The 13404-nt window shown below is 38.9% G+C and overlaps 1 protein-coding gene across 1 annotated transcript in view; it reads right to left on the bottom strand.

Moving 5' to 3' along the window:
* Positions 1 to 6521: 6521 nt before the first annotated feature.
* The window catches only part of LOC102202158 (protein phosphatase 1H-like), a 30877-nt gene continuing 23994 nt past the window's right edge, over positions 6522 to 13404 (bottom strand). Inside the window, exons 8-10 of the mRNA XM_005725136.1 lie at positions 11397 to 11504; positions 7680 to 7831; positions 6522 to 7434 (exon numbers count right to left, since the gene is read on the bottom strand). Of these exons, the coding sequence (XP_005725193.1) occupies positions 7287 to 7434; positions 7680 to 7831; positions 11397 to 11504 (408 nt within the window). The 3' untranslated portion in view covers positions 6522 to 7286. The remainder of the gene's footprint in view (positions 7435 to 7679; positions 7832 to 11396; positions 11505 to 13404) is intronic.

The raw sequence follows: 13404 nt of genomic DNA, 5'->3' as shown, positions 1-13404 counted from the left end.
CCTGCCACATTTTTCCCTCTCTATTTGCTCTTTTTCTTACCACCGAGGTCAACCGAGGAGAGCGTGTGTGCAGGAGATATGGGAAATGTACGGGAGGTGTTTTTTTCCCCTCCTTTCCTACTATGGGTGGGGTTTTGTCTCGCTTTATTGCGGCCCCGTTTTAGGCGTGCGCCATTTTCCGTGCGCTTTTACGCACGGGGACACCAATAAAACTGATAGTCTGATTAAATCTGGAACCAAGAGATTTTCCACAGAAAAGCGCATCCCTGGTGCCAAGTTCTGGCTGAGGTAGTAGTTTGTGCTGTTGGTCGGGTTGTCATATTACCCCTTGCGGAGATGACTGCGCAATCTACTGCCTTGCCGGCGCTGGTGACTTGCAACGAGGGAGCCAACCGGATCGACATAAAAGCCTAAACCCCACTTTACATCGTTCAGAAAAAGAAGTGATGGAATAAAGAAAAAGAAAACGCATGCTTTCAAGAAAATTCAAATACTTGTGTGTGATATAAATGTTAACATTTCTTGAAATAAAGTATTTTTTCCAAAGCTTGCATCACGTGCATTTGTGTATATCTGATTCCAAATCTTGTTATAATTAATGTTCTGCTTAAACATTCTTATTTCTCACGGGGGTGGGGTGTTAAAGCAAAGATGGAATTAAAGATGCCAGTCCCATTAAGTGTCTTAGCAAGCATTTATGGTAACCTAGTGCTGTACCATATTATAAATTGTGTTATAGCTCCAATGCAAAGTAGATATAGGGCCAATTTTGCCGATACCAGTGCTGATACTCGTACTCCCTTAAGAGAACATATAACCCCAATTCTTCATCAGCTTCACTGGTTGCCCATAGAAGCTAGGATAAACTTTAAAATTTTAGTTCTCACATTTAAGTGCATCCATAACCTTGCCCCTCCTTATCTGTGCGATCTGCTTCATATTACCACTGCTTCCTGCTCTCTCAGATCTTCATCTGCCATTCATCTTGTTCTTTCTGCTCGTCTTGTCACTACGGGGAACAGAGTGTTCAGTCGCACTGCTCCTCTGCTCTGGAATTCACTTCCTCCAGTCATAAGAAATATAGATTCCCTTCCCTTATTTAAGTCACAGCTTAAAGCATACTTGTTTAAACTGGCTTGCTCGCTTTAATACAGATCTTACCTTTAAAAAAATAAAATTGTTTATTTTTTGTATTTTATAATAATCTACTGTTTTATTTATATCTTTCTTCTCTTTGTAAGGTGACCTTGGGTTTTAAAAAGGCGCTCTCAAATAAAATGTATTTCTGCTCTTCATATATTTTAAAACATTTATTTTTTTTGGGGGGGGGGGGGGCAGCTTCTGTTTAAATGTGCTGTAGGCGCTAAATAAAATGGATGTGACAGTCAACGCAAAGAATTTTCATAGTGTGCGTTTGAGGTATTTTCTTTTATTATTGCTAAAAAAGTAATTTAATGAAGTGGGCTACATACTAAACTTAGAGGATAGAAAAATAGTATCAATCCAATCCACCGATACCGGTGTTGGTATCGATACTGTGGCTATTTGGATCAGTCCGCCCATGTCTACAATTAAGAAGCATTCACTAAAGCAGGACAACCTTCAAGTGCAGCTGTCATCAACACACATCATCGACATTTCCTATTGTGGCAAATCAGAATGTGTGCTGTGAAGGCATGCTTTGAAATTGGTGTAGTGCTTGACTCAATGTTTGAACTGTGAAACAGTATTTAGGGAGCTGTGTGACAATTATTTTTAGGGGCTAGCTGTTTGGAACCCCCTTTATTTGACCTTACCGGTTCATTCAATGTGTGAAATGGTTGAAACTATTGAAACCCAGTTTTTTGATTGGCTGCCCCTATAAACAGAAGGTTAAATAGCAGGTGGGTGGGGCTTATTGTGGATGTCTGCTTAAACTGACACAGAGGGATGGCCAACAAAGAAAAATGAAACCAAGTGTTAAGAGCACTCTGCCTGAGCCTCTGGCTGACAAGGATTCAGTTCAATTCAGTTTTAGTCACATAGCATCAAATCACAACAGCAGTCTCTTCAAGGTGCTCTATATTGTAAGGTAAAGACCCTAAAATAATACATAGAAAACCATCAATCAAACGATCCCTTAACAGCAAGCACTTGGTGACAGTGGAAAGGAACTCCCACTTGACAGGAAGAAACCTCTGGCAGCCGTCTGCATTCATCAGCTTGTGGTGTTGGGAGTGAGATAGGACAAAATACACACTGTGTACGAGAGCTAGAGATGAACAAATATCTGTACATAGGCCGAGTTCATTAAATAAATTGTTAGCCCTGTTTTATATGCACATCCATCCCTGTGACAGTACATGTATGAGAGAACTTTAAAAAGAATATATTTTCTCAAATTTTTTTTAACGAATGAAAGGATTTTTATGTATTTTAAAGGGTCACCTAGTGACATGCATTGTAAATTAGTTTAGAATGAAGCTGATGTGTGCCATGGTTCATGGTACACTCACTGGACACTTTATTAGTTACACTTTGCTGGTAAAAGCTTGGACCCAATTTTGTCTCCATTCTTCAAGGTACAATTTTATCAAGGTGCTAGAAAAGGCTAATCAAAAAGATACTGGCTGAAGCACATGCTTATTAGGCCAAACCTTTTACTACAAGATTATTCGACAGGCAGCTGGAAGCAACAGAGAAGAATAAAGCGTATATATGTTTTGTAGAGAATTAGCAGCGGTTTTTAGTTTTCACTTAGGCAGTCATCAAACATTGCCAATGGTGACAGTATTAAATAAACCACTTACCAGTATATGAATAGTGAGGTCATTCATCCATTTTTTTCCACATTTCCTTTGTGGTCACACAGGAAATCAGTTTGTTCTAATGGCCTTTACCCATATTTACCTCATCAACATTATGAATTGTGTCTGAATGATTGTGCACAATCATTGCACTTACGGTTCGCTGTAAAAATAAATAAATAAAACAAAAATGTCTCATCTTGTTTAGCGTTTCCGGCAAAATGTTTGACATTCAGTGAGTAGTCTGTATTTCCTCTAATGAATCCCTCCGCTGTCTGCTCTCAGAGCCAAACTAGTCCTTTAGTGTCCAGTTGACCGTGTTTGTTAGTTTCTCCCACAAGCAGAACCAAGGGAATATAAACAGCAACAACACTGATTAGCTCCTCTGGACTCTCTTTTGTTTCTTGCTCGTTGAGATTAATTTGAACTGAGAGTGCAAAGGTTTGGAAAACTATCGATTCTGTTCACATGAATGTTGAGCACAGCTCCATTTGACTCCTTTTCTGTCTCCTTTTTTTAGTGAGACAAACAACAACTTTAAATTGATCTTCAACATTTATTGTCTCTTTTTTTATTTCTGGAAAAGAAACACTGCAGGTAAACATCACTCCCCCCCAAAAGTCCAAATGTTGCACAAGGAAACATTAAAAATATTTCTTTTTGACCTCATAAGTTATTTTCACGTTATATAAAATGTGCAGTTCACATTCACAAACAGAGTTTGAGGGTAGCACAATGGTCACTTAAAACGGTTTCCCACTGGGCTTCAAAATTCCTCTTTGCTACAGAAAAAAGAAATCAGCTCTTTGCATCTTTCTAAAACCATTAGTAGTCTTAGGTAGAAAAAAACAACAGCAATGACAAGGTTCACAATACAGCAAATTCAGAAAGCAAGACCTACAGTTGACTGAAGGGACTAAGCTGATCAAAAGCTTCCTGTACACACCAATGCTCTCCCACATATTTACAAATGCAGTGGAACCAAGACCATCACAGAGCACTTCCTGTCTTTAGAAAACCACTCTCAACAGGTCGTTATCGACACATGACAGTTGAACCTGAGTTGATGTGCAGTAGTTGGGTGGCACAATAGGATGAGAAAAATAAAATATATACTCATGTTTCCACATTCGTTTAAGAGAAAAAGGCTTAATGACAAAAATAAAGAGCCTAAAGCACAGGTAGAAGGATGAACATTCAAAACACATACTGATGCACACGTCAGATGCTGAAGATCTGGTAGCATCAAAAACATTTACATGGAAAAGTAAAGTATGAAGGGAAAATAACCACTTATTAGAAAGGTTTTTCATTAATTAACAAATGCTAAACACCTAACCGAAGGAAAATATTCTAATACATTATTTAACATTGGAATATTTCGTTAATGGAATGTATAAGAGGGGAAAATGCACCATGCAAAGTTCAGGTAAACATCAATGACTGCTTCTTGGAGGAAAAGGTAGATTATTGTTGTCAGCTGCAAACACTGTGCAAGATAGCATGACAAATAGCATGTGTACATGTATGGTGACACAAAATAATTTTGAGTAATTTGCATGTATGTAGTCTTAGGAAGAATGAAGTGTGATGTTTCAATACTACACTCAGTTCCTACGAGTAAATCTAAACGATACAGCTAGGAGACTATTAGCTTAACTTAGCTTAGTGTAGCATAGAAACAGCTAGCCCAGAAATTGACGTGTAAAGACAGACCTCAACTTTTAATATGCAAAAAAAAAGAAAAAGAAAAAGAACACAGCAAAACTGGAATTTTTATACTCTGACTTTTTTACAGATCAAAATAATAATATATAGTATCAGTAAAGATCAGCAGTATTTGATTTTCTAGTCTCAGTGCTAAATTAAGCTAGATAGCTGCTAGCTGTAGTTTCATATGCACCATACACACAGGAATAACCAATATTCTTCTCATCCAGCTCAATTATCTGACATCATTCAGGACATTACTTATTAACAATTGACTTCTTTATAGTTGTCACCCTCTTATTACATATTCCAACTTTGCAGTCAACTTTTAAATACACCGGTTTAATTCCAAAACCCCATACATCAACTATGGTGATGTTTAATTTTTCAAAACACATTTTTCTTCTAAAACATATTTGTTTGCTCGCCTCAACAGCTTGGAGTGAAACGTGTCAGTTTTTTCCACCACTTCCCCCCCCTATCTGCAAGTCAAAATTCCATCAAAATTATTCTAAATTTCAAGTTATGTATCTCAAAATTTCAATTTTCTACATACAAATAAAAATTTGGAGATTAAAAAGTTTCTGAAGCACAAACTACTTCATATCTTCTGCAACTTCCTAAAACTAAAACTAAAAAATATGAAACAAATATGGAAAAAAGAGAAAATGATTTGGTTTCATGTATAGCCATTGGTATAGTTTCATCTTGTTCCCTTTCTTTGTGGCTGCTCTCATCCTTTGGGTCTTATGCCAAATGTCTGGAATAATATATAATCAATAATATATGCATGATCGTTGCACATTAATAACATTATTACCAGTTCTCATTCAGTCTATATAAATTCAACAATAATTCAAACCATTGCACCATTGCTCATAATCCCAGGCCTACATTATGCTACTGCATGCACTGACACACAGTCCACTACATCCACTCACGGTAACACATTTTACCCAAACCCGTCCCCCTGAAGGCAACATCATCTGCATTCTGATGAAGCACCTAAAGCAAGAAACATGCAAAAACAAAACAATAAAACAAAAGCTTTCAGATTCAACCTTGATTGTACTTCATGATTTTTCTTTTTAAAACTACAGCTATGAATTATATCAATCCTCCCTGCTGCAGGGAATATTTGCTTCTTCATCGTACCATGGGTCTTCAGTGAGTTATATGGGTTGGCCTAAAGTGCAAATACACTGTTGTACAAGTCATTTAATCTCACGTTAAGACAGTTATTTATAACTTCAAGAGATTTGCCAAACCAAATCCCAAATTTAAAAATGTAAGGATTTTAAATTATATTAAAAAATATTTATTTTCCAAATCAGTAGATAGAAACCACTTATGACTTATGGCTTAGCCACGCTAGAGTAAAAATAGGACCGCAACCTCACTGCAACTAGGAGAGAAAAAAAAAAGATGGATAGTAGCCTGGTAAGAAGTTGCGGCAACCAATTGACCACTCAGAGGCAAGCACCATAGAGGTAAACCTGCTATGTTATTTTGCAGTTACATCGCTGTCCTGCAGCAACTGCACCGCTATTTATGGAGGTTTTCTGAATGTAAGTAGTTCATGTAAATGTTGCATGTTGACAGCAACAAATTTGCAACAGGTTTTATCAATGACTGCGCACAAAATTCCCAACTTGCACCAATTCAATCTGATGGCAGACTGAACACTTCTTATTAGTGGTTCATCACTATCTTGATGATTCAAAGTCAATAAAACAGCTGATTGCTAGCGGTCACAGATGTTGTCCCCATCCTCAGAGCAACAATTTTAAAGGTAACAAGATCATTAACTTATTACATAGGGTCACAATCAGTTTGGTTGTGCCACGGTCCCCACCCAAAATATTTCTTATCTTTCGTTAAGCTGAACTATGATTTTAGCTTCATATTTAATTGATAGAGAATAGCTAGAACAACAAAAGCCTAAATATCTAAGAATATAATTAAAATAAAATTATTTAATAAAACGTTTAGTAGAACATGGCGACTTGTTACTGGATTAAATGACTGTGCAGATGTGTTTGTTTGTTCATAAACCACATCAGTCCTTCTGTCTCAACTTTCGATTGATAAAGGCTAAGATCCTTTAATGACTTTTTGGGAAATGTGGATAACCTCTTGTTCTGTGCCCATATCGACACTTCTTTAATTTCTTCGGCAAACTTGAAACAGTTCTTCAGCAAGTGAGTCCTTTAAAGCCACACTGTGGCAAAACAGAAAATGCAGCTGACATGTCAGCTTGGTCCATTTTCACAAGACAAAGGAGGTATTCTTTTTTTTTTTTTTTAAATATATATAAACAAGTTAAATATACAATAGCCTACAAGAGAAGGAAGGATCAACTAAAGAAAGGGGAATAGTAGGAGGAGGAGCCCAGAATTGTTTAGCACAAGAGGAGGGAGGGAAAGAGCGAGAAAGCTCTTCTTCACTTCAGAAAAGCATTTGCTTATTTGAGTTTTGCCAGGCAAATTATTTCTTGACATTGTTTATTCATGACATGATTTAGTGACTTAAAATTATCTACGGTTTAAGCTTTCACGACTGTGGAGTCTTAATAAACTAACATGGCGATGCTGACTGTAGTTCCCCTGAGCTGATCAATCCTGAACTCCCGTAGAGAAATGAAGCACCAACAAATTAATGTGCCACCTTCTTCTAAGGAAGCAAATAAATAAGAAAACTAAAAGGGGGACTCTGAGTTCAGGACTAATCAATCCTGCTGAGTCTACAGGCCTTTCTCATCACTGAACCATAGCATCGGTGGAATGCTCCTCAGGGCTGGCGGTTGCCGTACATGAGAGGTATGATGAAGACTGAGATGTCGTCTCCGGAGCCCAGGCGCTCATTGGTGATCCTCCAGCCTCTGTCTCTCAGAACACCTCGTGCTCGCATCACCAAATCCTGTGCTGCCATTGTGTACCTGGCCAATAGAAGACACAGCAATGAAGCCCTTGCTTTAATATTGTGATACGCTGTAGCTCATTTAATTTAATGGCACTCTCTTGAAACAAACTCTATAGTCTAACAGCGCATGGTGCTGAAAAGAAGGATGTAATTCTGAATAAAATACACAACACAGAGGCACAATTTACAAAATTCCTATTTATTTATGTAGCAAAAACGAAATAACTAGACAAAGGAAATAAAACAAAGGAAAGTTCCAACCTGTGTAAGTCGTCAGGGTCGCAGTTAGCTAGAAAGGTGGTGACGGCTTCAGCCACCTCCTGGTTGGAAAGGACATCCCAGAGGCCATCAGTTCCCATCACAAGCACATCATCAGCTCCGTGTTCGTAATGCATCAGGTTATACACCTTCACCTGCATGATAAACAACAAAAGGGCCATCAGTTCAACTCAACTGATCCCTTTTATCGGTAGTAATATGGATGTTTTTTTTAAAGCTCATCATAGCAAAGAGAAAGCTCTACCGAGGGTATCAAATGACCTTTTTAATAGGTTTTACGCAATCATTCCATTCTTCTGCATTGCATACAAAAGGGGGGTTGGTTCTAAGGGAAGTGCTCTAGATCTTTAACATTCATACATTTCAAATTCAGTGTTCCCCACGGCAACATTTCACTGTTACCGATTTTAGTTGTGGTGTTCCTCAAGGCTCGATCCTTGGTCCATTGTTAATTGCAGTTTGCGTTTTCTCACATGGACTGTTCTAACCTACATTTTCTTAAGTTATACTTTTCTTTTTAGTCCAGTGACCCCAAGACTGCTTTTATACTCTTAGTCCTAAAGCATGGAAGAAAAGCCTGATGTTGCCAGCTCAATAGTGGAGTTGGTTCATGACCAAATCCATTAAGTAATTGTAAGTGTTCTGATGCTTTTATAATAAATAAATGGATTTTAATACAATCCAAAATGACATTGTTTCTTTCATCCATTGTACATAAGGCCATACAGGAAATTATTTGCTCCCGCTTTGATGACTGTTAGCTACAGCTAGCTATACATACTGTACATATCACTCTGCTATGTCCAAAATCACATTGGCCAAGTATTATTTTTCACATTATTTTAAAACTCTGCTCATCAGTTAGCATTGAATAGCCCCGTACCATAAGACCCATGACCCCTTCATGTTAAACCGGCGCTCTCTGAGATGCTTGAATGGTTGATATCCATAGCTGTCAGCTCGTAAGATCAAGTGACCAGACTTGCATCATCTGGCAACATCTTAGGTCTTTTATTGAGATTCTTTTAAAAATATTTAGCTGTGGTTTCTCATTGTTCTTTTTTTTTTTTTTTTAAATAAAAAAAAGTAGTTCTTTTGTTTGCATTTTTTATTTTTGTGAAGCAATTTGGGGCTTTGCCAATAGCAATTTATAGATGCCTTATTATACAGAAACTTATAGTACTCAGTACCCCCAACCACCACCCTGTTTGAATCGACTGCCTGGTCTGACTGCACACATCAACCTTTGTTGTTACTTTGCTCTTGTGTTCACTGCTGAAACACAGGATTGCTTCACCCTCCTGCCTTATTCACTACTCATTTCAAATTGACGTGAAAAACATAAAAAAGAATAGAGGAAGAATCTGCACTGCTGGATCTCATCACTGTGGCTTTAAAGTGCAGAAAATATTCAACTATTTTCTAGAATCATTTATGTATTCATCAGCAGGGGAAAAAAAGCAGAAAAAAACCCCACGAAATGAGTCAGAGTAAACCATTAATTTCCATCTGCCCTGTAATTCAAAATAATACACAACACATCCATTAATAAAGAAGAGATTCTATTATCATCTTTTTGAAAATCTTGCTTGTAGTTTTTTCCCCTTTCCAGTTTTGCTAATTGGCTTTTACACATTTATGTAATTACAAAACAGTGAAACAAAACTGCAATTTTAATTAAGGCTGGTATACTATGACTACGACAGATGAAATGATGAAATCTTTTCTGTCCAACACTTTACACACAATGACGCCTGACGCTTCTACGACTTAATGAATGTAATGCCGTTTCTTGCTTTACAGAGAACATCTCGAGATACCCCTGAGAGGCTTTGTGGAGAGGTGAGAGAGTCGTGAGGGAGAGATCCAGACAGAGGCTCCGAGTGCTGAGAGGAGTTAAGACTTCCATGTGAACCTGGTATGAACCCCGGGAATTAATGAATTAAAGATCAAGCAGAGCGCTCGGGGAGGAAAAATGCAAAACTCTATAAGACAAACTGCATCAGGAGATGAAAGCGGTTTGAAACCAGCGCCAGACAGACAGGTGAGCTCAAGTTCTCCAGCAGCAGAGGACTTTTTTTTTTTCCAGACAGAGAAGCAGAAAATTGCATCTCTAGTGACTGCAGTGCAGATATGACCGAGGCAGAAGTAGGTTAAGCCAACTGACTGACTTATTTCTTCTGCACTAACTTATATTTCGTTTCATGACTGCTCCTGAGTTTTTCATGCACATACATGGAAAAACCAAAAGACAACTGACGTGGCATCTAAAATATTGTAAATAGCATTAAATGAAGGAGATGGGGTGCGATGTGCTTTGCAGAGACAGTAGTTGCTGCATGCAGGACCATTTGTTAGAGTATGCATAAAAGACTACCAGCTATCAAGTTCATATAGGCTGGCACTGATCAGCTGATTTGCCAGGACTGCAGGCAGAGTTTATATAATTACAGTGCAGGATGCAGATTATGCTTTTTATTCTTTCAGTATCCGCCTGGACAAAAGCCACATGCTATATGTCAGACTTGTTTGCAAGAAGCTGTAAAAAGCTAATTTACAAAGCTGACTTCATAAATCCTTATAGTCTTCATAAATCCAAGATGAAGATGAAAACATAAAAACCACTCAAAATGTTGTTGTTTTTTTATTTTACTCTGACATGGGCAATTCACACATTGCCATATGCTTTCACAGATTTTCTGCCAGCAGCTTCAATAGTTCAAGAAATTGAAATGATCGCAAGGAGGAGGAACCGGTGAAGAGAAACTGAAGATTAGTCATGTACAGAGGAACAACAGCAGTTTACATGAAATTACATACCATTACAGGGGTGGCTATAGGTGGAAATTTCTTTTTTACTTTTTTTAAATCATCAAGCGTGAAGTGTTCCTTTCATTGTTTATTTATTTTTTATTGTTTTTTAGCTTGAAAATTGAACGTGAATTATTAAATATGTTTTCACTTTTTAAAAACTGCATTTCAAAAAATAAATACATAAATAAAGGAACAATCATAGCAGTTCCCTGCACTGTGCACTGGATGTAATAAAACTATGTTAAAAAAACCCCCAGCTAAACAGCCGATAATAGGCCGTCTAAAAAGTCTCGGACAGCAGAAGGCGAAGAGCTGGCTCATCCTCTGATGTTTGGAAACTAAGAACAAATCACATGCTAAGAGCCTTGCAAAGTTGTGTCTACACCACAAATCAGCCGCCTGAAAACACACCGCAGACGGCAGTATAATTATTGCACTAAGTTCCAGAAAAACAACGCAATGGCTGCTAATCCAACGTCTGCTCAGATGTCCACGAAAGCGTTTCCACCCACCTCACAGAGACACACTGAAAGCCCCAAAGCAGTCAAATTCTGTTTGACCAAAGATAAGCATCCACCAAACATGGTGAGTAGCGAATGCTCAAGATAATAATTAACACACTGGTGAAAATACGTGTTATCCCCTTGCAGAATTTTTTTTCCCAAACTGGCAAAATGTACCTGTGTGCAAAGCGTTGCAGGGAAAAGAGAGCTGTCGAGCACTTCCTCACAGCTGCAATGATTGGAGGGAAAGGCTTTGTATTTTGCTTCTAAAAGATGAAACGCTTTATCTGTCTACAAAGATTAATTAAGAGGAATGTAGCAAAATATAAACGCTCTGTTTTCATTTTGCGTTATGTCTTAGTGTGTCAGCTGGTCACTTTACCTCAGGGCAACAGGACAGGAACGGCTTGATGAAGATGTTGGAGTCATGAACTTTGAGGTCGTGGTCACCGAGTCCGCGGGTCACACCGATGGTGGCCAACACCCGCGCCTGGAAAACAAACTGGTTAGGGTTTTAAAAAAAATTTTTTTTAAAGCATTTAGCATCTCAGCCGGAGACAAAAGTTCTCTTTAGAAGAGGATACGGCATAAAACTTCCACATCAATCATGTGGAGCTACCCGCCTCGGTGACCCGTCGTGGCGAGAGAGCAGCTGAAAGCATCTTCTCCCAGACACCGACATAAACATGGCTTCGCAACAAAGTTAATGCATAAGTTCAAGAAGTAAGATCTGTAATCACTCATCTGCCTGCTAGAATTTTTTTTTACATCACTTCCTCTTTCCCACGCTGTCAGAACTCAGTGCTGACATCATTACTCTCATCCAGCCATTTTTCAATCAGCCTTTAAATCTCAGTGCTCTTCTGTCATTCCACCTTTCAGACTCGCATTTGTGCAACCCGCCTCCTCCCCATCCATCTCTCCCCGGCATCTCTGAGCCATAACCCAAGTCTCCATCTTCACCAGCACCAGCATAAACACAATGGGGGGGTCCTGTCCTAATTCCTGTCATTGCTGGGTCTCCGTTCTGCTGCTGCTGGTTTATTCGGGTCTAATCGCCAAAACGCTTTTATTCAAATTCTGTATCTCAATAAATCATGTTCACTCAACCGAGTGACAGGAATCACATAAACATATGCTAACACCATTTTGGGCGAGTGAATCTGGGAACATTCAATGACAGTCTGCGCTTTTATAATAGATCATTTACATCCACATACATTTTTTTTATTATATGTCAACATATTAACAGCTGATATTTCAGATGCAAAAAACAAATTCAAAGTTTTCAGGAATTAAAATTATGAAGCTGTATTGTTTGGTTGTGTAGTCTTTTTGTTGCTTTGTTTGCAGCATATTAAAGGGCAATGTGTATCTGAAGGAGGAAAGGGCTGGCCAATGAGACAGGAGGTACTTGCTTTGTACACAGCCAGACAAAAATCCATCTGTGCCCTTAAGAATTCATCCTGCTGCTGCCATCTATCATCAGTGCTGCGTATCAGCATCATCAATCATCAGTAATGACGAGCGAGTCGGTTTGAAATTTTCACCCTGCTGTTAACGTGCTTTTTGAGGGGCTGATGTAAGTGGGTGGCAGGCTGGTGATAGACGAGTGCGATAAAGCTGTCGTTTTTTTTGGATGAATGGGCAAACGTACTGAAAAAAAAAAAAAAAAAAAAAAAAGAAGCATCTGGGTCAGAATTTCTCTGTAAAACTACTGCTTTGCACGATGATGACATTATCAGGCAGCGGCACAACAAACAGCTTCAAAATGGATTTGTTAAATACACGCTGGCCAAACAGCGGAAGGATATTTACGGCAAAAGCAACAGTGTCAAAAGTGCACAGAGACTAAACTAGTCTTTCAGTTATCGCATTCTTGTGCAACTGCCTTCCTCTCTCTCATTCCTGTGACGACGCTTTGTTGTGACCGCTCTTTGAATTCAGCACCCATTCACTACTTCAGACGGACGACACTGTGTGTGTGTGTGTGTGTGTGTGCGCGCGCGCTGTGTGGTCGTCAGAAGATGCTTTCCTTTCTGGAGCTTCGCGTTACATCTCTCTCTGCATCAAATGGAATTGATTGAAAATATGAAACAAACGGACGTGACTGAGAATTTAAAGGCATTTTTCCCCCCTTTCTCCCCTGCAGTTTATTTGGTGGAGTATTTTCAGTCTCTCCTTCTCTCCTCTCCCCTGCTATCCCAGCGGGGATTAACTTCGCTTCTCAGAGAGACAACTGTCATCTCCCGAGTGGTGTGTGTCTGTCTGAATGTCTGTGTGTGTCTTAGATATAGGGTTGCCGCTGGAGTGAAATAGATGGACCGTCTCCCCTCTCTTCTAAGTGAGGGTGCGCACTGACACACGCGCATGCACTCACTTCAGAGAGT

This window comes from Pundamilia nyererei, unplaced genomic scaffold (genome assembly GCF_000239375.1).
Source record: "Pundamilia nyererei isolate P.nyererei 1_Seehausen unplaced genomic scaffold, PunNye1.0 scaffold00014, whole genome shotgun sequence".
In the NCBI taxonomy this organism is placed as follows: domain Eukaryota; kingdom Metazoa; phylum Chordata; class Actinopteri; order Cichliformes; family Cichlidae; genus Pundamilia; species Pundamilia nyererei.
This window is presented reverse-complemented; position numbering and strand designations above follow the sequence as displayed.